A 22,319-nucleotide genomic window follows, 5' to 3' on the forward strand; every position below is an offset into this window, starting at 1 on the left:
ACAACTAGGAGAAGGGGGGCCAGGCTGAACAACTATAGGCTAAAGGACTTTTAGCTGAAATGTCATTTTCACTATTAAACAGACAAACAAACAAAAAAGCCATGCTGTGATGTGTGATAAAAGTTGATGGTGTCCTATTTCTTTGTTTAGAATTGCTTTTTTTGTCATTGCTGACTTAATTTGATTGTACCAGTTTGTCAGCTGTCACATTTGGGTTCCTTCAGCTACAAAATATAGATGACAGTCTATTTAATTTAACAATCATGTGCCAACATTTTGTTTCTTCTTATCAAGAAGAACAAAGAATTATCTTTTTCCCTCTATAACTTTGGAATAATAAGAAAGTTCAAGCTTTCTTTTTTGTCTGTCTTGTATTTTACAGGTGGCTTGTCTAATATCTTGCATTTTCATCCTGATAGTCATCTATGCAATAGGACCCTTGCTTTACTGGCTGCCCATGGTAAGTAGTGCTTTTTATTATTTACTTTTTAACTTTACTTTTAATGAGAATCATTGTATTTTAAAAATTTCTTTGAAGAACAACCTCAATGATCCTAAATCTGAAACCTTATGTGACATAAGTAATGGCTGAATGGAGGAAAGGTAGAAAGAGTCCACATTTGATGGGGAAGGTATGGGAGAGTACTATGGCTGTTTTCTAATTCTTAGGCTTTTGTATAAAAATGACATCGTGGAATTAGATTTATTCTGTATTCATTTGGAAGGTGGAACTAGGCAATCTCTGTTATAAGATGTACATGACATTCTTTTATTCTTTTTTTTTTTGGCTGTGCCATGTGGCATGCTGGACCTTAGTTTACTGACCAGGGATTGAACCTGCACCCCCTGCAGTGGAAGCACAGAGTTTTAACTACTGGACCACCAGGGAAGTCTGTTATAAGAAGTAGACTTTGGAAGAATTTTATAAAATTTGTACTCTTAGAAAATACATACTGGGCAAGAGAGTAGGCAACAAAATGCATCTTGCCACCCTTGATGCATGGTTATACAAAGTGACTCAGAGTATTAGTACACGTATTTACCTTGCTTTTCAGAAACCTGGGGCACTAAAGTGATGTGAGTAAGATCCTGGTCTTCAGAGATCCAGAGACGGTGTCAGTCCTTTCTTGTTCTAATTCTTCTTTCATGTAATAAGAATAAATCACTTTCACGAGAGGATCGCCCAATAACCAAGTTCACTTTTCAAGAGAGTTATAAATATATTCAGGTGAAACCAGAAAACTGATACTCAAGACAATTATAAAGAAATACATTATATAAATATTTAATTTTTGCAACAAACAGATTTCAAACAAATGGCAGTGAATAATTATTATAAAGTTAAGAGGACATTCAGCCTTATAACATTCACCCTTATAATTCACTACTTTTCTTTTCCTTTCTTCCTTTTTTTTAGAATGCCATAACATGTACCCTGTGATTTTCTAGAATTGCTATTATATTCCTAAAGTACAATAATAGGTTAGTTCTAAACAAAATGAATATTACTTCAGTCTTCTAAATGGTTATTTCTTTCCTTTAGTAAGTACTTCAAAGACAAAGACATAAAAATACAATGATTCTTTTAAATTTAGATTAAAATCTTTATCTTGCATCTTCATCAACTTATTTCTTATTTGTAGTGTGTTCTTGCAAGTATTATTGTCGTGGGACTGAAGGGAATGCTAATACAGTTTCGGGATTTAAAAAAATATTGGAATGTGGATAAAATTGATTGGGTAAGTAGAAATTTGATCTAAAATTACTATCTTTGGCTTAAACACATGTTACAAAATAAGCTTTAATAGTTCCATTTGCAAAAAATAGTTTTAGCCATTTGAGACTTACATTTTACAAGCTATCTTTTTTCAAACTCAATAAAAATATTAAAATGTAAAAAATCTTTATAAGAAACAGAAATGGAATTCTGTCAAATTTTGATTGATGTGTTTAAGAACTTTTAAAGAAATGCTAGCTAACTTGAGTGGTTTGGGGATTCCCAGTTTCCATTATGAATTGATTCTGGAAGTGAAGTTCATCAAAGAATAGCTAGTAGAAATATGACTATTTATAACATACATGAAAAGCCAGCATTAATTGCTAAGAAATGTATGCTGCATTAATATAGGGTAAACATATTAATAGTAACCATATTCATTCTAAATACAAAGAGTCTCATGAATTGTTTTTTAAATGTGTTACATTGAGAGGAGCATTATGTTAATGGGATATTGCTAGGAACAGATTAAATTATATTGAACAATGATAAAATATGAATTTTACTAACATAAATGTTTAATATACTTGTTCTAGAGAAATGTATCTATGCAAGAACATCCAAAATTTTCTCCCTCTCCTATATGGGTGAATTATTTCATGAGTAGCCTCTGTTTAGCTTTATTATGGCTTTCACCATATTGAAATGCAATTATTTATGTATTCTCCCTCCTTCAGGGCCTTTGATCTGAGACACTTTGGGGGATTACTTATGCTGGCAAGTACTTTAATAATACTCCTCTTAAAAAGAGTCATGTACCACAATGTTCATTGCGGCACTATTTACAATAGCCAGGACATGGAAGCAACCTAAATGTCCATTAACAGATGAATGGATAAAGAAGATGTGACACATATATACAATGGAATATTACTCATCCATAAAAAGAAATGAAATTGAGTTATTTGTATTGAGGTGGATGGACCTAGAGTCTGTCATACAGAGTGAAGTAAGTCGGAAAGAGAAAAACAAATACTGTATGATAACACATATATATGGAATCTAAAAAAAAAAAAAGAAGAAAAGGTTTTGATGAACCTAGGGACAGGACAGGAATAAAGATGCAGACATAGAGAATGGACTTGAGGACACGGGGAGGGGGAAGCATAAGCTGGAATGAAGTGAGAGAGTAACATTGACATATATACACTACCAAATGTAAAATAGATAGTGGGAAGCAGCTGCATAACACAGAGAGATCATCTCTGTGCTTTGTGACCACCTAGAGGGGTGGGATAGGGAGGGTGGGAGGGAGGCGCAAGAGGGAGGGGATATGGGGAGATATATGTATACATATAGCTGATTCACTTTGTTATACAGCAGAAACTAACACAACATTGTAAAGCAATTATACTCCAATAAAGATGTTAAAAAAAGATAATATTCCTCTTAAGTCTCAATATTACTGAGCTTCTACCAAGGTACAATAGTGGGTGCCATGTGGAATTCAGAGATGAATAAAGAAATACTTACCTTCTTTAGACACTAATATTTGTGCAGGATGCAGGCACAGAAATAGTAACTATTATATGACGCAAGATACAATATGACCTGGAAGCAAAAGAAAAAACTTAGTACTGGAGAAAAATAGAGGCTGGAACATTTAATTTGTACTAGGTTAATACAGAAGACTTAGAGCAGAGCTGAAATATGAACTGAGACTTGAAGGAACAGTATTTTGTAGGCAGTCCAAGAGACCAAAATTAACTAGGCTGTTGGAGGATAATGACTTTTTTAAGGTGATATATGTGAGGTGGCACATGGAAACAGAAAAATGAGAAGATATAAACTTATTTAACAAGCTCCTGAAAACCCCATGATAAAGATATTTCTAAGGAACTCATTAATCATGTAAGGGGGAGCACATTACCATAATGGAAGGGGAGAGGTGTCAGGGAAGGCTTTTTCCAAGAAATGATGGATAGAACATATAGCATGAAGGTGAGAGTAGTAACAGATGGGGTTGGAAAAGTTAAGAAAGGGTTGGACTGAGAGAGCTGCTTACATCCTGCAAAGATTAGACTTCATCATGAAGGCAGTGCGGCATCACTGAAAGGAGAAATAGGAATAAGATTTATGTATTAGAAAGGTCATATGAGTAATTTGAGGAAGATGGATCGATCTGATGAAGTATACAACAATTGGAAGCACTTCTTTAATAATTCAGGCAAATAAATCAGGAAGACCTGGACCACAACTAACACTTGAGATTCAAGAGGAAGGAATAGAGTTGAAAAATACTAAAGAGGTTTCATTAGTTATCCCTCATCACCAATTCATCACATGAAGTGCATCAGTCTGAAGTGGCTCCTAAGTTTTCAGTTAGGAACATCACTGGAGGAAAATGATGTCATTCATTGAATTATAGAACATGGAAGCTTATTTAAATGCATTTGGTAGTTACCTTTAGTCTTTAAAAAAATACAGTTTCACATTCCTGAGTTATTTCTTTCAGTTCCTCTAGTTGTATTTTGTATGTTATCACAAAGCAGTTTTCCAAGAAGGGCTCATGTGTTTTATATTTCCAGAACTACTTCATGGTGAAACCATGTTTTCTTTTTATACTAGAAGGAAGTTTTTGGCTGAGTCTAAAATGCTTTCCCCCAGGCTTTTTAAGCTTGAATTATCTTCAGACATTGAGGGATAAGGCAGAGAAATCACAGGTCAACATAATATTTTACTATTTAATGTGAGCTTATTTTTCTAAATGGATGCTCAGTGAGTTTCTTTCTTGCTCATAAAGTTTGGTAATATTGTCAGAATATTTCTTGTGGTTGAACAGTTAGTATCAAATTTCTAAGAGAGTGACATATCCTTGTGATCTCGGAATCAAGAATTACATACAAAATTTTTCTTCTAATATGTCTTTGAATATTTTTTCAAATATATATGTCCTGTTCTCTTAATGAGTTATATATTTTTAATTTACTTTGTTTCTTAAAATCTATACATTTTCCCGTGGTTATTTTGGGGTGTGCATGTGTGTGTGTGTGTGTGTGTGTGTGTGTGTGTGTGTGTGTGCATATGGTTTCTCTGGACTATTCACTGTATCTCTGATTATGTATTTCTTATTGTGATTATCCTATTTAGTAAATTTTAAATATGGCTTTTATCTCTGTAATATTTTTGTTTCCATCCAATTTCTTTCCCAGTTTTTCTTCTTTGACTCTTCATATCTATTTTTGAGGGAGTTTTCCTGAGATTTTATTGCCTAAACTTATCCTCTGTCTCTATTTTGTTACTTTATTTCTTTTTCCCATTTTTATAAATAGCTTCCTTGATTATTCCTTTATGATTATGATGCATCTTTAGTGGACATAGCTATTTGCTGAAAAATAATGTGGGGAGGGCAGAAGGTAGGAAGTGAAGTGGAGCATCTCATGACTCTGATTTAACTATGTCATCTGAAGATTTGTCCCTAGTTGAAATAAAGCCTCACAAATCACAGGCTCTCTGATGATCTTTTACTAGCTGTCTCCTCTACCTTCTTCACCTTGTTTCATCTCTGTCAGTCTCCTTTGGTTAGGAAGCTAGGTTGTAAGTGATACAATTGGCATTTTATCTTACTGCTCTTCTGTATATAGTATCAAATAGATACCATACGGGTACCTTTCCTTCTTCTCTGGTGGTCCACTATTGCCCCTAGAACTTAAAGCTCTTATCAGAAGATTATTGTATAGAATTTTTAAAATTGTGACATTCATGGAGAAATCTATAATTGATTAAACTTTGAGGATAAATTTGTTGGCTTCCAATGTCCTTGATATCTTATAAATTTTGCAACTCTACATTGTATTTTATAGTTAGGAGTTGTGACTATGTTCTTGTTTCATCAAAGCTGAATTTTCCTCCATATATATTCATTTTTATATTGCTTTGGGTGGAGTTTAATAGAGGGGAGTAAAGTAAAAATGATTTTAATACACTATCTAAATCTGATGTCCAAATCTATACTTAGAAAAGTTATTCTGGCAGCAGTATGGCAAATGGATTACAATGCTGATAACAAAAGCAGATAGTTAAGTAGGAGGTTGTTAGAACAGTTTAAGGGAACAATAGCAAAGTATGAACTAGGACATTATCAGTGAATTGAGAAGAGGGTATAATTTGAGATATTTTTTATTAATAATTGATAGGACTTGGAAATGATTGGACAAGTAGATGAAAAAGGAGAAATAGTAAAATATTATTCCAAGGTTTCTGATTGTAGTGTCTTGAAGAATATTAGTGTTATAACTGAAAGAGGACAGTAGAAGAAGGCTTGGGGGATGAAGTTAATGAGTTTGCATTTGGACACACTGAGTTTGAAGGTATTTGGTAGACTGTTTGAAACTGCTTTAATGGCTCATAATTTGTAATCTCCTACATAGAGGTAATAGGTGAAAACCTGGAGTAAGTAGGGAGTATAGTTTGGGAAGAAAATAATGTTGAGAAAGGTGACACGGATATAGCAGGTACATGATAATTAAATGCGATGTTGGGTTTAGCTTGACAATGGCCTCCTGTGGTTGAAGTGGACAGGTATCTCTAGTTGTTAAGGAATTCAACAGTGAGAGGCCATGGGTTATTGGAATATGATCTGGGCAAAGCATTTGTAGTGATAATATTGCACAGACTTTTGTGGATATATGCTAGATCACCCAGTAGACAGAATATGTCCAGATAACTCAATAGTTAGAATATACCTAAATATGAAGCAAAGTTACCAAAAATGTATGTATGTGTAAAGCAATTTGAAGGTTGAAAGTTTAAGAAAACATGTAAGTAGTCATCACAGATGAATGGAGAAAGAAAATGTGGCACATATACACAATGGACTATTACTCAGCCATAAAAAGAAACGAAATTGAGTTTTTTATAATGAGGTGGATGGACCTAGAGTTTGTCATACAGAGTGAAGTAAGTCAGAAAGAGAAAAACAAATACCGCATGCTAATGCATATATATGGAATCAAAAAAAAAAAAAGGTTCTGAAGAACCAGGAGCAGGATAGGATAAAGACGCAGATGTAGAGAATGGGCTTTAGGACACAGGGTGGGGGGAAGGGTAAGCTGGGACGAAGTGAGAGAATGCCATGGACATATATACACTACCAAATGTAGAATAGGTAGCTAGTGGGAAGCAGCCGCATAGCACAGGGAGATCAGCTTGGTGCTTTGTGACCACCTAGAGGGGTGGGATAGGGAGGGTGGGAGGGAGAGGCAAGAGGGAGGAGATATGGGGATATATGTATATGTATAGCTGATTCACTTTGTTATAAAGCAGAAACTAACACAACATTGTAAAGCAATTATACTCCAATAAAGATGCTAAAATAAAAGAAAAATTAGAAATTTTTATTTCTTTAAACTTTTTACAGTTTAATAATAATTCTACTTTGAGTTGTAGATCAAAACCCTCTTTGAGATAATGAGGGAATAGGGATCCAAAATGGAAGCCTTACTGATGGACTTAGAACTGAGTTTGAGTAACTGAACAGTAGAGATAGAATTAAGACCTACAGAAATTTAATAATATGGATCAATCACCAAAACAGCGTAACAGATGGAGCAGAGAAGTGAAGTGATTGAGTATCTGCTGAACTGTGTTTTACACCGATACATTTTCTATAAAAGGAAGAGTTTATGTGTTCCCTACTTGAGGCCAACTTTGGGGTTATCTTATATTTAGGGGCTGTGAGTGCCAAATAGGGAGGAGATCAAGTAAGAATGCATAATGCAAAAAAATAGGGTTTCAAAAAAAAAAAAGGGTTTCAAGAACCCAATTCCTTATAGCTATGACATCTAGGATTTGGATTTTAATAGGAATTGTTACAGAATAGTGTTGGGACTTATTCTAACCAGTGGAACTATTTACTTGTCTATGTTACTAATTTCTATTTGATATTTTTTTCAAAGTTATAAATGTAGCCCTGGAAAATAACTAAGCATTATAAGCCCAGCTTACAATAGGTGATATTGTGGGAGAGTAAATTCACTTTAAAAATAGAACCAGATGGTACCAACATTTTTGGTCGCTCTGATGAATCATGGCATCCAGGCTCTGTGTTTTTTTAAACGGCAGGGACCAGGATCCTCAGTTCCCCATGCTATATTGAATCATGGAGGTTGGCCAGGAGGAACAGGACTTATAAAGCTTTTGGTGAGGTCTTATTCTGCCACACCCAGGCAGGTTCAGTAAGCATTAGGGGATGAGTGAGAAACAGAGCAATCATGGCAAGTTGAAGTAATGATCAAAAATTTGCAGCCTTATTTTGTACACAATCAAGTTTGGTGCAATAAGTTGGGAAGGAAAAGACACACTGTGTACAAATAGAAGATTCAAATGACTCTCCATTCACCTGAATAGAGGAAAAATATCTCAGTGTCTAACCTATTAGATGACAGGATGGTGTAATAATAAGTGTTAACAGCATTACGTTTGTAGGTGATGGATCTTAACATGACAACACTTAAAATATAGTTTCTCGTTTATTCCCAAATGTTTGTTTCTTCTATATCAAAAAGGAATTTTACAGATAAAAATCTGTCCATTTGCTTCCAAGAGCTTAGCTTTTGAAAATAGCTCAACATTAAGAACCACTCAAGCTCAGTGTAGATAAATAATACAGATAAAGGAGAAGTAAAAAATTTCAAGTTAAAAAATACCTTTTAGAAACATTTGTTTCAAACTTGTCTGGAAAAAAGAAACCTATACCCCTCCAAGAATCTGTGCTGTTTTCAGATTATAGAGAAATTTATCTTTCATTAGCATATGGAATTGAATTATGTTGTTTAAAATGGTAATACAGCTATTGGGACAGAAAGAAATCAACTTAGAATTACTTGCATAAAGTAATGAAGGTAATTTGGGAGAAAAGAGAGAGTTTGAAAATTTTGTTGGTCTACTATTTGCCAAATGCAGAATTTTGTGTTTAGAAAATATAACTTTCTGGATTTCACAAATTATTTTCCTTTTAAAGCTATTTTTGTCAGAAATAAACTTCGAATTGCCAATATAATACAGTATCCTGTTGCAAATTGTAATTTCAGGTGGTAGACAAAACTGCAATATTGTTGGAATCCCAATTGAAGGAGAAATAGAATTTTCTTGCAATCTTTTGAAATATTCCCAAGAACTAAGTTGGCCTTGAGTTTTTAGCTTTCACAGTTTCACAAGAAGTGACCCCTTGCAAATAAAAGTATAACTATTTTTATAGTGGTTGGTCTAAAAGTGGCTTTGGTTGTGCTGTTAGAGTCAATCATTTTAACAATAGGCTTTGAGAGTCCTACGTATCAATAGTAATAAGCTATCTTAGTTCTCTTTATAGCAATCCCAGAAAACAGAATATTACTGAGAATGACCAAAAATCTACAAACACTTGTTTGTAATATTATTACACCAAATGAGAAAACAGTAGGTAATTATGGAATGCTTTTGAAGCAAGCACATCAGCCAACTATTTACAGATCTTAAATAGAAAGTTTTTGGGGATTGAAATAAGGGTTGGCAGCATCTATGTAAAAAGAATGTGCCTTTTCCCTTTGCCTTTCCCTTAACCTCTGTCACTGGGAGTCCGCTGGGGCCTGGGTTTGTTTCTGTGTTCCTGGGCTTCTGTTTACCACTCCTTGAGTAATATATTCTTGCTGAGAGATTTCATCACAGGAATGGTAGAGAACAAGATTGTGAGGAATTTAGCAATAACGAGAAAGATGAGAATACAAAGGACCCATATCTTGTTTCCTGTTTGTTTTTCAGGGCATATGGGTCAGTACATATATATTTACAATATGCTTTGCTGCCAATGTGGGGCTGCTGTTTGGTGTTGTGTGTACCATAGCTATTGTGATTGGTCGTTTCCCAAGGTAAGATCTTATTTAAATGCTGTTTATTCTGACACAGCAGCAAATATACTGTTGCCAGTTACTTTTATTTCTGTGGAATAGATAGTATTACTCTCATGTTTTATTTATATAGAAGTTTTTATCTACATGTGATATATAACAGCACTGGTCTTAATGAGGACCAGTCAGAACTATAAAATAGAATATATAAAATCTATTAAAGTAAACAAATTAACCCCACACCTATACAGTGCATCACAGAGCTATTTTTTTAAGTGAATGGATATAGTATTTAATGAGACACAAACCATATAACAATGTAATCATTTGAAAAGTTAAATAACCTCAAAAAATTTAATTTTTCAGAAGCTTTATTAATCTAGCTACTTTTTTCTAGATAATTTATTAATGAACACATTCTTTTTGTTTTTTACGGCACATCTATAAACCATTCCATATTTTGATCAATTCTTTTTCTGTTTCCCAATGTTCATCATCCGATAATGCTTCTACTCACTTCTCATCCTTCCCTTGAAATTCTTTGTGAAATAATATATTCTTAAAAATTTAAGTTTTACCTCTATAGATTCTATCTTTATGAAGTTTCTATATATAGATTCATTGTTATGTGGTCCAATCTTGCCATTGATTCCCTCTTTACTTCCTTTACCCTAAAACAAGATTTTCTTAAACACCGTATACTTTCTAGCCTTCTCCCTTATTGCTCTTCTTTATCAATCCACCTCTTTAGCTTGAAGATATGGTAGCTGGGAGCCCAGGTGAGATAAATTACATTCTAAAATCTCTATTTAGATGTCTCTGTTTCTGAGGATCCCAGAGAGACACACATTTACCAGTGTCTTATGAACAAATGGGATATAGCATCTAAACCATTCTAAATATGTTCTAATTGTTAAAATAAAATGGCTTATCCTTTTTATTTCTTCATGGTTGATGTAGTAATTTGGAAATGACATTGTATTTTATATCTGCCTTAATTCTAGAGCAAAGACTCTGAGTATAAAAAATATGAAAGAAATGGAATTTAAAGTGAAGACAGAAATGGATGATGTAAGTTTAGTTTCCTTTTCCTTCGTGCAATTAATAATTTTTGTAGGTCAGATAGTTTCAAGGTATCATAAGCAGATAAATTACTACTTTAAAAATGATAATTCTATTGTTGATTAGTTTGAACTTTCAGTGGCATGTGTAACCACCATATATATAGCAATCAACATACAACAAATCAATAGAACAACAACAGAAAGCTTGTATCAGCATGCAGATAAGAGGATAGCATGGTTCATAGATGTAAAGTTCACAGAATAATCATGGCCCAGACTAGTTCAGTTATTTGGAAACCTCTTTTCCATTATTAAGTTGACATAAAACAGTCAAACTAAACTAATAGTCTATTCCAAATAAAATGATGGAGGAAGATAGGGAATAGGGAAGGGAATAAAGCAAAGTGGGGTCATGGTATTTGTTAACACAATCAGTGACTCTCTGTTTTATTAGCAGAGGGTAATTGATGCCACCAGGATTTGTTTCTTGCACAGTGGACACCTTTTTAAGGAAACAACATATAAATTGTCTCATTCAATCCATGTTTAGGCAGGCCAATTATGTTTGAGTTCTAGCTTCTTGTTCTGAAGGATGACCCAAACAAGTTTAAAGTGAAGAAAGAAAATGTCAACTTGAATTTTTGTCAATTAAAAAAATTGGCCTTACTTTGAACCTGCTTTGTAATGTTTCACTAACCTTTTTTTTTTTCTTTATTTTTCATTTTTACTTGTTTTAGTACCCCATGATTGCCCTCAGAACAGAGAGAACTAGCCTCCTATCAGAAGGATCAGTGTCAGGGTATTTCTGAGTAGACTGGAAGTAGAAAGTAGCAGCAGGAGTCCTTCTGTGACACCTAGGGAAATGGCTTGTGTTTTTTAACAAGTACGGAAAGATTTGCTTCATAGAAAGCTATTGGAGTTCAAAGACTTTGAAGGTGTCCCAGGCTCAAATTTTCCACCAATGCTACTTTCCTTTCCTATCCCTTTCTTTTCTTCCTTTAAATTTTCCATGGGAATTTAATGCTTATGCAAAGTCCCAGACTGACTCAGGCCTCTAAAGTCCTCAGTGTATCCACCCCACACGTACAGCCATATACCGTAGCCTTGACATTCTTAGCTTTGAAACAGAATTCTCAGTTTAAAGATCACTGGTTAATAAATTCTACCTAATTCATACCTTCTTCTCAAGCTAAATATGTGAGGAAGTGAATGAGGGGATTTGCAGGAAGATGAAAGTGCTGAAATTTCTCCATGTCTTTAAAACTTGATTTGTTCTAGTCTAGCCACCTACCTGAATAATAACTGTGTCACATGGAAATCTTAATTTTATTAGAATATTACACCTCACTAGTTATTTAATGTTTTGTACCAAAACTAAGAGGGAAAACAGTAAGATAGAGAAAGATTTGAATATGAAATCTTAGGTGGAACTTTTAGCTAACTTCAAGAGTAGTGGTGATCTGTCACTCCTCCCTTCTGTTTATGCACGCTCCCACCCCTTCTTCACATGAAACACTCACTCTCAATTTGGAAGACCCCTCCCCACTCAGTGAATTCAACTCTATTGAGAATTTCTTTTCTTGCCCCATTTGAGTCTCTGTTCCTTAATAAATACCTAGCTTTAAAAAGTATATTATCTTAAAGCATATTGGCACAAACATGTGGTGTGATTAGTGAGTCCATTTAAGATGTGGGTCTTTGTCATAACTAAACCTGACAGGCCAAATAATTGTTTTATTTTTGGCTTATAAGAGATTTCCTCTTGATTAAAAGTTAATTTGGTAGGGCTTCCCTGGTGGCGCAGTGGTTGAGAGTCCGCCTGCCTATGCTGGGGACACGGGTTCGTGCCCCGGTCCGGGAAAATCCCACATGCCGCTGAGTGGCTAGGCCCATGAACCATGGCCGCTGAGCCTGCGCGTCCGCAGCCTGTGCTCTGCAAGGGAAGAGGCCACAACAGTGAGAGGCCCGTGTACAGCAAAAAAAAAAAAGTTAATTTGGTAACTTAAGCGTTTTTGTTTTCTTGAATTGTTTATTTTCAGCAAATCTTCTAACTTTCTAGAGTTTAAACAGTTGTGTAGCTATAGAAACTTTTTGACATTATCTAGCTTAAAAATTTACCTATGTTAGCTCTCGTGGTTCCAGTGGGGAGAGAAGGAGGAAACAGGGAGCCCCTGCCACCGCTGCCACCACCCTGTCTGTGCTGGTGGTGTGGGAAAAGAGGCATGAATCCCAAGGTGCTACCGTAGTTGTTGCCGCTGCGGGAGGGTCGGCGGTGGGAACGTAATGGAAGATATAAACTAAACATCGACAGCATCATCCAATGGCTGCTGGAAGTGAGAGTGTCCAAGCCTGGTAAGAATGTCCAGCTACAGGAGAACGAAATCAGAGGACTTTGCTTAAAGTTCGGAGAGATCTTCCAAAGTCAGCCTATTCTACTGGAACTTGAAGCACCACTCAAAATATGTGGTGATATCCATGGGCAGTAGTATTATTTGCTTTGACTTTTTGAGTATGGTGTTTTCCCGCCAGAAAACAATTACCTGTTTTTTGGGGACTATGTGGACAGGGGATAGCAGTCATTGGAGACTATCTGCCTCTTATTGCCTTACAAAACCAAATATCCCGAGAATTTTTTTCTTCTCAGAGGAAATCACGAATATGCCAGCATCAATAGAATTTATGGATTTTATGATGAATGTAAAAGAAGATACAACATTAAACTATGGAAAACTTTCACAAACTGCTTTAACTGTTTACCGATAGCAGCCATCATGGATGAGAAAATATTCTGCTGTCATGGAGGTTTATCACCAGGATCTTCAGTCTATGGAGCAGATTCAGTGAATTATTCAACCAATTGATGTACCAGATCAAGGTCTTCTTTTGTGGTCTGACCCTGATAAAGATGTCTTAGGCTGGGTTGAAAATGACAGAGGCGTGTCCTTCACATTTGGTGCAGAAGTGGTTGCAAAATTTCTCCATAAGTATGATTTGGATCTTATATGTAGAGCCTATCAGGTGGTTGAAGACGGATATAAATTTTTTGCAAAGAGACAATTGGTCACTCTGTTTTCTGCACGCAGTTGTTGTGGAGGGTTTGACAATGCAGGTGCCATGATGAGTGTGGATGAAACACTAATGTGTTCTTTTCAGATTTTAAATCCTGCAGAGAAAAAGAAACCAAATACCATGAGACCCATAACACCTCCAAGGGGTATGATCACAAAGCAGGCAAAGAAATAGATGTCATTTTGACACTGCCTACTTGAGACTTGTAACATATACTCTATATCCTTCATTTTTAAAACTGAAATGTATATTGGTCAGCTTTTACAAACAACTTTAGTGATGGTGCTAAAGCTATACAGCCCAGGACAGTTTATCCTGTGTAAGGGGTGAGTGTATAGTTGATCTTTTTTTTAAAATTCAGTACTGCCCATGAATAATGTAAATGCTCATTTTCTTTAGGATATAGAGACCTAGTGTGCTCAATCTGTACATTATTGTCATAAAATGCATACTGTTGGATACAAAACACTATGAAATTTTTTGTTTGTTTGTTTGTTTCAAAGGAATTGCTTGTTTTTCTCTCATTGTCTTGTCATGTACAAACTAGTTTTTTTTTTTTTTTTTTTTTTTGCGGTACATGGGCCTCTCACTGTTGTGTTGTGGCCTCTCCCGTTGCGGAGCACAGGCTCCGGACTCGCAGGCTCAATGGCCATGGCTCACGGGCCCAGCCGCTCCACAGCATGTGGGATCTTCCCGGATCGGGGCACGAACCCGTGTCCCCTGCATCGGCAGGCGGACTCTCAACCACTGCGCCACCAGGAAAGCCCACAAACTAGTTTTTATAGCTATCAAAATTAGGAGTAACTTTCAACCTTACCAGCATCACTGGTATATATATTTAATTAAATCACACTTTCCCCTGTGGTATACTTAAAATGACAATTAAAGCCATTATTTGACATTATAAAGCCATTATGACTCTTTCCTAAAGCCAAAGTTTCTGTTGAAATATGTATTGACACTCCCCTAAGTACAAGGTGGCATGGTTGTGTACCCCTGCTGCCTTCATGGGGATTCAAAAACAGGTTTTTGAGTTTGAATACCAATTAGTAACATAGAGCTGTTTAAGCTATTGATTAAAGTTAATAACATTTTGTATGATTTCCATATAGTCTTTTCACTAAGTAATCTTTTTACAGTTATATCAGGCTTGAACCCGTCCATTCAGAAAGCTTCAAATTATAGAAATAATACTGTTCTATATGAGTGACCAATTATGCTTTCTTTCCCTACATTCTTTATTCTGTGGTGAAATTGAGGCTTATAAGTCAAAACAAAGGAACTAACTTACTATCCACCAGTTTATACAGAACTCACAGTATCTATGACTGTTTTAAAACTAAGATCTGTTTAAAAGAAATCTGTTTCAACAGCTGACCATGTACAATACCATGTGGTAAAAATGAATTCAGACTTATTAAATGATGGAATTGTTTAAAAAAAAATTACCTACTTTAAAAAGCAAGGAATCTAAGAGAGGTTAAACTAATTGTCCAAATTCATATATCTGATATTTTCTTTTATCTTTCTATCTCTGCCTGTCTGTGTCTCCTCCTCAATGTGAGTACTAAAGTCTGAAGGGATATTGCTTTATTTAGTTGGTAAGGAGTTATCATTTCATAGAACTTACCATCCTCTCAGTTTCTAAGACAGACCCCTGCCCCAAAGGTCATGGAGAAGATGGTATTGCCAGGAAGACCTGGGCAAATGGCCAAAGCAGACACCTTTTGTATTGAAATTTTTCCTTCCTCATTTCCTCATGTCTTGCCTACATCCTAAATCCAATGTAATCTAGGCCTGCCCAAAGTGAAATTACCTTCCTGATAATACCTCTTGGTTTCTTTCTCTCAATCAGAACTATCAGTCACTTGTAAGGTTATATTCCTGCCTAAGGAAGACTATGTCATTATGAGGTAAATGACTTGACAATGACCCTTTAGGACATATTTTCATTTTTAAAAATACTGATGGCTAGGTAAAGGAATTTTAAATTTCTAGACTGAGTGGAAGAGGTACTTTTAGGAGGATAAGTCTTCATGATACTCTTTGGATAGTCTAGGCTGTTGCCTCCCCAAAACCCAATTAGTAGGAATAAGGACCATTTTTCAGAAAAGCTGCAGACTTATCTCATGGTTACTAATGTTTCTTAATAAAGAGGAAGTACATATTTTCCCTGAGAAGTATGATAGTATACTAAATTCTCCAAAGAAATTTTAATGAAAACATCAGCCAGGAGATTGCTTCCATAACTGAGTGGCATTTGGACTTGTAGGATTTTGATTCATTGTAGGATTTATTTCTTTCAGAACTCTGAATCTATTCCTTTTTTTCCTTGTAAAAGGAAACGCTGCAGCAGGTGAAAATTATCTCAATAAACAACCCACTTGTTTTTCTGAATGTAAAGAAGTTTCATACTGATCTAATGAACATAATCCAAAAAGAAAATGCCAACAACCAGCCACTTGATGAAATCAGCAAGGTAGGGTCAACTCTTTCATGATTACAATATCATGCTACAGATAACCTTATATCATGATACCCCAAAAACGTTATCATGTAAATATAATATGTTATAAAAGTGTTCAGAGATCTCTTCCTGAACAAAACCTTATATTGTATTATACTTTTTATTTGGCTCTTGTAGTTAGCTTTTAGGTAATCGTTTTTGTTCATTCATTTGTTCAGTTGTTCACTTACTCATTAATTCAGCATATATCTAATGGACATGTGTACTAAGTGCTATAACCCTGAGGAGAATAAATAAGACAAATCACTTAAATCAAAGGATCTTTTTACCAAGAGAAAGAAGAGTTAGATCTACCTCTAAAAGAGAATATGGTAAATAACTCAGAGAAGGATAAACTGTTGCCATCATTATAACGTTATTTTAAAATGCCATCATTCTTTATCTCCATAAATTATCTCAATTAACACAGATAGTAAATCAAATGTGCATCAGGATGAGTTCATGTGAATGAGCTATCTGTAATCATTTGAATCCTTAAGCTCTCTGCAATGTTAAGAGCAGGGACTTTGGAGCTAAGCTGCCTGGGTGAGCCACTTAGGAATGGTGGGATCCTAACCAAGATATTTAATCTTTTCTGTTGCAGTTTCCTAATCAGTACTAGAGATGATTAAATGAGCTAATATACACAAAGAAATTAGAATAGTGTCTGGCCTACTCAATACTATAAAGTCTTAGCTAGAGGGCTTCCCTGGTGGCGCAGTGGTTGAGAGTCCGCCTGTCGATGCAGGGGACACGGGTTCGTGCCCAGGTCCGGGAAGATCCCACATGCCGTGGAGCGGCTAGGCCCGTGAGCCATGGCCACTGAGCCTGCGCGTCCGGAGCCTGTGCTCCACAACAGGAGAGGCCACAACAGCGAGGGGCCCGCGTACCGCAAAAAAAAAAAAAAAAAAAAAAAAACTTAGCTAGAATTATTAGTTTGATTCAGTGCAAATAATGCCCTCTCAATGAAGCATTTCTTGACTTTTAGATAACAAAGATCTCTTTTTTCTCTTGTATCCTTGAGCATATACTACCTCCCAGTCAGTCAGATACATAGGAGACCTTGGCCCTTCCACTTCTGGTATCTCAGGAGCTAATTCCACACTCCTGTCTCTGCAGCTTCATGCTTCTGCCTCTGGGCCTCATAGTGATCCACATAACAGAGTTCCTAAATACAAGATCAAATATGAAATTTGCTGGGCACAGTTCAAAATGAAAATGTGAAGTTCCTTTTTTAACAGTTGTTATGAATTTCAAAATGGTGACAACAGAGCATTAAGCCAAATGAGAGACCCTTCTAAGCATGGAGTCCTGTGTGACTGCACAGGGCTCAAGCCCATGAAGCTGGCCCTGTCTATATATCTCCAGACCTTCTTTACCCCTCACTGTGATCTTTAGGATGTCACTTTCATTGGAATATTAGGAACTAGCACCTTTGATTTTGGGGTGAGAAGAACTTGCTCTTATGCTAAAGGGGGAGATATATTCCTAATTGTTCAAGTTGTATATTAGGCCTATTTTTAATCACAAAGCCATTCTATACCTTACAGAGTGTTAAACTGTATTATGAGAGAGGTAGGCTCTTGCGGCTGACGTTAAGCTCATAACACCATGCATAACAATATTGTGGGAAAATCTGTCTAGAGTGTCAAATAACCTAATTAACCCACAAGAAGTTGTGGTCTTATTTTACCAAAATCTAAATTTACTTATTGAAATAATATACTAGATTGTGGGCTTTATCATTTCTAGTAGAGTACCTGACATGAGGATTCTTATAACAAATTATTTACCGATAGTCGATAGTGTTTTCCTTAGAATATTTTCCTGCAAGATTAAGGTTGCTCCAACTTGTTTTCAGAAATTGCAAATGGGTGTGTGTTTACCTTGTAGTGTACCTTAGAAACAAATCTCATTAACACAGTCTTCTGTGAGAAGATTCTACATATATGATTTTACCTACTTGGGACTTCAGAAAATTGAGTCTAAAAATCAAATAGAGTTTATTGAATCTAGGTTTTTGGTACGTAATGGCACCCAAAAGGATTCTTTAACTCAGAACTTTATGATGGTGAGAAAGAATTTGTTGAAACTGAGCTCTACTCTAATGATAATAAAGCAAATATTGTATGTATATTTGTATGTTATGAATTTTAAAGGACACAACAAGGACTCAGATGGCACTCTGGAATTCCTCCTCTTAGAGGAACCTGGGGTAAACCTTTATTCAGAATGCTTAAAAGGATAGTCTTGAGCATGGATGATCTTTTGGGCAACTCATATTGTCCTTGTCACACACTGTCTGCCTAGGATATCTACTTATTTTAAGGACTATGCACTTATTGTAAGTTCAGTTTTGGAGTAACAAGTCTGCATCAATTAATCTCTGCTGCAGCTTTGCCTCCCTTTATCAGGCTGAACATAGCAGTCTATAGTTGTTCCTTGAACTGGAGTGCTCTGCCAGGGACTTGATCTTCTCTTCTCTGACAGCTGAATTTTCAACAGATAGTAGTAATGGAAGGGCATTTTAAACATTCCAGAGCAGGAAGATTTACATCCTATTCAAAACATAAGCTGAAAAAGGATCCCCTGTTAGGTTATGTAACAATATACTTCTATATCATTATACTGCTCTACTTCCTGTATATCACTATTAAATATCTCCCTGAATGCAGAAGCTTAGAAGGATCTCAGACTGCTAGTGTTTGATGGATTCATGCTCATTATTATATAGGCTACAGATATTCATTATAATATTATCACCATTTTGTGGTCTCACTTTGCAAGAGAAGTTTCAATCTGCTGTTTACCTAAAATTTTCTTTTGCTCAGACAAGGTTTTTTTTTTTTAAAGTAGATTTTAGTTTTTGGAACAGTTTTAGATTTACAGAGAAAAATTGAGAAGTTAGTATAGAGAGTTCCTATATACCCCACACCACACAGTTTCCTCTATTATTAACTTCTTGTATTAGTGTGACATATTTATTATAATCGATCAACCAATATGGGTACATTATCATTAATTATAGTCCATGCTTTATTCAGATTTACTTAGTTTTACCTAATGTCCTTTTACTGCTCCAGAATTCCAGCCAGGATATTACATTACAGTTAGTTGTCCTGTCTCCTTAGATTCTCTTGGCTGTGATAGTTTCTTAGACTTTCCCTTTTTTGATGGCCTTGACAGTTTTGAGTAGTACTGGTCAGGTATTTTGTAGAATGCCCCTCTGGTGGAATTATCTCTTATTTTTCTCATGGTAGGACTGGATATATGGGTTTTCAGGAGGAAAACTATAGAGGTGAAGTGCCATTTTCATCACATTGTTTCAAGGGTACAAATATAAACATGATTTATCACTGTTGATGTTGACCTTGATCACTTGGATGAGATAGTATTTGTCAGGTTTCTTCACTGTAAAGTTACTCTTTTTTCCCCTTTCCATGCTGTAGTCCTTGAAAGCAAGTCACTCTGTGCAGCCTGTACTTAAGGAGTGTGGAGTCATTCTCCACCTTCTCGAGGGTGGAGTATCTGATTTAAACTTCTTCTGCAGGAGAGATTTCAGACAAGGTATTTTAAGAGGAGGGAAAGGAATCACATTTGTTGACTGTCTCTCAAGGGCAAGTCCCTTTAAGTGGGCTATCTAACTTAATTGTTATCAGCCCCATGATGTAACTGACTTTACCTGAATGTTACAAAAAAGGAAGGTTGAGACTTAGAAATGTAAAATAACCTGGTGAAAATTATTTGATAACTGTCAGAATCAGACTTAAAACATATAAGCTGAACCACTGGGATTAAGAAGGGAAAATAGATGTTTTGTGGTCACCCTCTAAGATGAAATCTGATTTCATGAGAAAAGCAATATAATGTAGAAATTTGAAGCATGAGGTGCAGAGTGGAAAGACATGAGCTCAGGTTCTAACTCAGTTCTTACTAGCTTTGTGACTTTGGTCAGATTATTTAACCATTTCAATCTTTAGAAGTCTTCCAAATTCAGAAATTTTCCAACTTTCGGATGAAAAATGAGATCAGTAGTAAATTCATAGGATTATTCTGAGGATTAAATGATTAATGTCAAGTTCTTGGTATATAATAAGTACTCAAGAAATAACAATTGTTATTAGTTTGTGTTAGTTTCAGGTTACAACAAAATGATTCAGTTATACAAACATATGTATCTTTTTTTTTCAGATTCTTTTCACTTACAGGTTATTACAAAATATTGAGTACAGTTCCCTGTGCTACACAGTAGGTCCTTGTTGGTTATATACGTCATATATAGTAGTGTGTATATGTTAATCCCCAAATCCTAATTTATCCTTCCCCCACACTTTCCCCATTGGTAACCATACCCTTGTTTTCTATGTCTATGAGTCTGTTTTTGTTTTGTAAATAAGTTCATTTGTATCATTATTTTTTAGATTCCACATATACGCGATATCATATGATATTTATCTCTGTCTGGCTTACTTCACATTACTCAGCCATAGAAAAGAATAAAATAATGCCATTTGCAGCAACATGGATGGACCTAGAGTTTATCATATTAAGCGAACAGCTAACTTTTGTATAATATGAAATATATGGTTGGCGGTCTCTCTTTGAGAGTGCTGTGTTAATGAAGTTAATTTCTGACTGGATACGCTACAATGAAAAACACGTACAAATGTTCAATTCCTGATCAAATATTAAAACAAACTTAATCTTGCAGAAAACGTTCTAAAGAAGATGGTTTGACTTGATAGTTTAAATTATCTACTGAGCTAACATAAGCTTAGAACTAATTATTTTATTATTTTAGTTTGTTGTATTTATCATTCTGAAAAAAGCTAGGAAAAATAATTATTGGATACTAGTTTCCTTTGTTATTTATGGAGAAAAGAATGATGTTCTTTTTCAGGGACAGAAATGAATTTTTATAATGTTATTCTTCTTTATATTTGTTTTCATTTCAGTGTGAACAAAACACATTGCTCAATTCTCTATCCAATGGCATTTGCAATGGTGAGTTAGCTTAAAAACAACTAAGTGTTCTGACTTGAATATAGACCAGAGAATGAAATCTTCTTCCCCTTCTTCTCCCTCTCTGCCTCCTACTTCTTTCTTCCCTCTCTCCTCCTGGTCTACATCCTCCGTCCTCTCTCCACCTTCTCTTCCTCCCTCCTCCTATTCTCTCCTCCTCCATCTCCCTCCTCTTTGCCTACTCCATCCTCCTCTCTTTTTTCTCTCTTCCTCCTTCTTTCTCTTATCTCTCTCCTATTCTGTCCTCCCCCTTCCTCCTTCTTTTCTTCTTCTTCCCTCTCATCCTCCTAATCTTTTAGAAGTGAATTTAAGATGTATAAACCTACAAAGGATGAAGGTGTAAAACTTTATTATGAGGCGTTAAGAATACCTGAAACACAAATTAATGGTACTTTTTTTGTAAAAATGGAAGGAAATACAATGTCCACTGATCAGAATGTACAATATTGAAAAGATGTCAGTTCTCGAATTTATTTATAGATATAAATTGAATCACAATTAAAATTCCAATAGGACATTTTAATGGCAATTGACAAGCTCATTCTCAATTTTGTACAAAAACAAATGGCTAAGAATAGGCACAACTTTTGAAATATACGAACAAGTGGGAGAACATGTTTTCTTATGTATGTATAGATGTATTATAAAGCCCTAATAATCAGTGGAGTGTGGTACTGGTTCAAAGATAAGTGAACAGATCAATAGGACAGAGTAGAGAGCACAGAAGTAAGGAAAAAATCTCACATATATTGGTGTTTTATTTGTGACAAATGTGGCATTTGTGACAAAAGCAGTGAGTAAAAGACAGTCTTGTTAATATACAATGATGAGACAATCATGTATCCATAATGAATGAAATTAGACCTTTATCTCATACCATACCCCAAATCAGTACCAGCTGGATCAAAGTCCTAGGAGTGGTAGACAAATTATAAATTTAGAAGAGAACATAGGAGAATATATATAAGAAATGTTAAACATTATCATTAAAATTCACTAGATTATTATCAAGAGCTTTTGTTTACCAAAAGGCATCATATAAAGCATAAAGAGATAAG

The 22,319-nt window shown here is 35.3% G+C and overlaps 1 protein-coding gene and 1 pseudogene across 1 annotated transcript in view; both read left to right on the forward strand.

Moving 5' to 3' along the window:
• SLC26A7 (solute carrier family 26 member 7) overlaps positions 1 to 22,319 on the forward strand; it is a 179,788-nt gene that overhangs the window by 125,477 nt on the left and 31,992 nt on the right. Inside the window, exons 9-14 of the mRNA XM_060127623.1 lie at positions 383 to 460; positions 1,644 to 1,739; positions 9,515 to 9,621; positions 10,605 to 10,671; positions 16,075 to 16,212; positions 21,195 to 21,243. Of these exons, the coding sequence (XP_059983606.1) occupies positions 383 to 460; positions 1,644 to 1,739; positions 9,515 to 9,621; positions 10,605 to 10,671; positions 16,075 to 16,212; positions 21,195 to 21,243 (535 nt within the window). The remainder of the gene's footprint in view (positions 1 to 382; positions 461 to 1,643; positions 1,740 to 9,514; positions 9,622 to 10,604; positions 10,672 to 16,074; positions 16,213 to 21,194; positions 21,244 to 22,319) is intronic.
• On the forward strand, positions 10,932 to 14,943 carry LOC132508395 (serine/threonine-protein phosphatase PP1-gamma catalytic subunit B-like; annotated as a pseudogene).

This window comes from Lagenorhynchus albirostris, chromosome 17 (assembly GCF_949774975.1).
Source record: "Lagenorhynchus albirostris chromosome 17, mLagAlb1.1, whole genome shotgun sequence".
In the NCBI taxonomy this organism is placed as follows: domain Eukaryota; kingdom Metazoa; phylum Chordata; class Mammalia; order Artiodactyla; family Delphinidae; genus Lagenorhynchus; species Lagenorhynchus albirostris.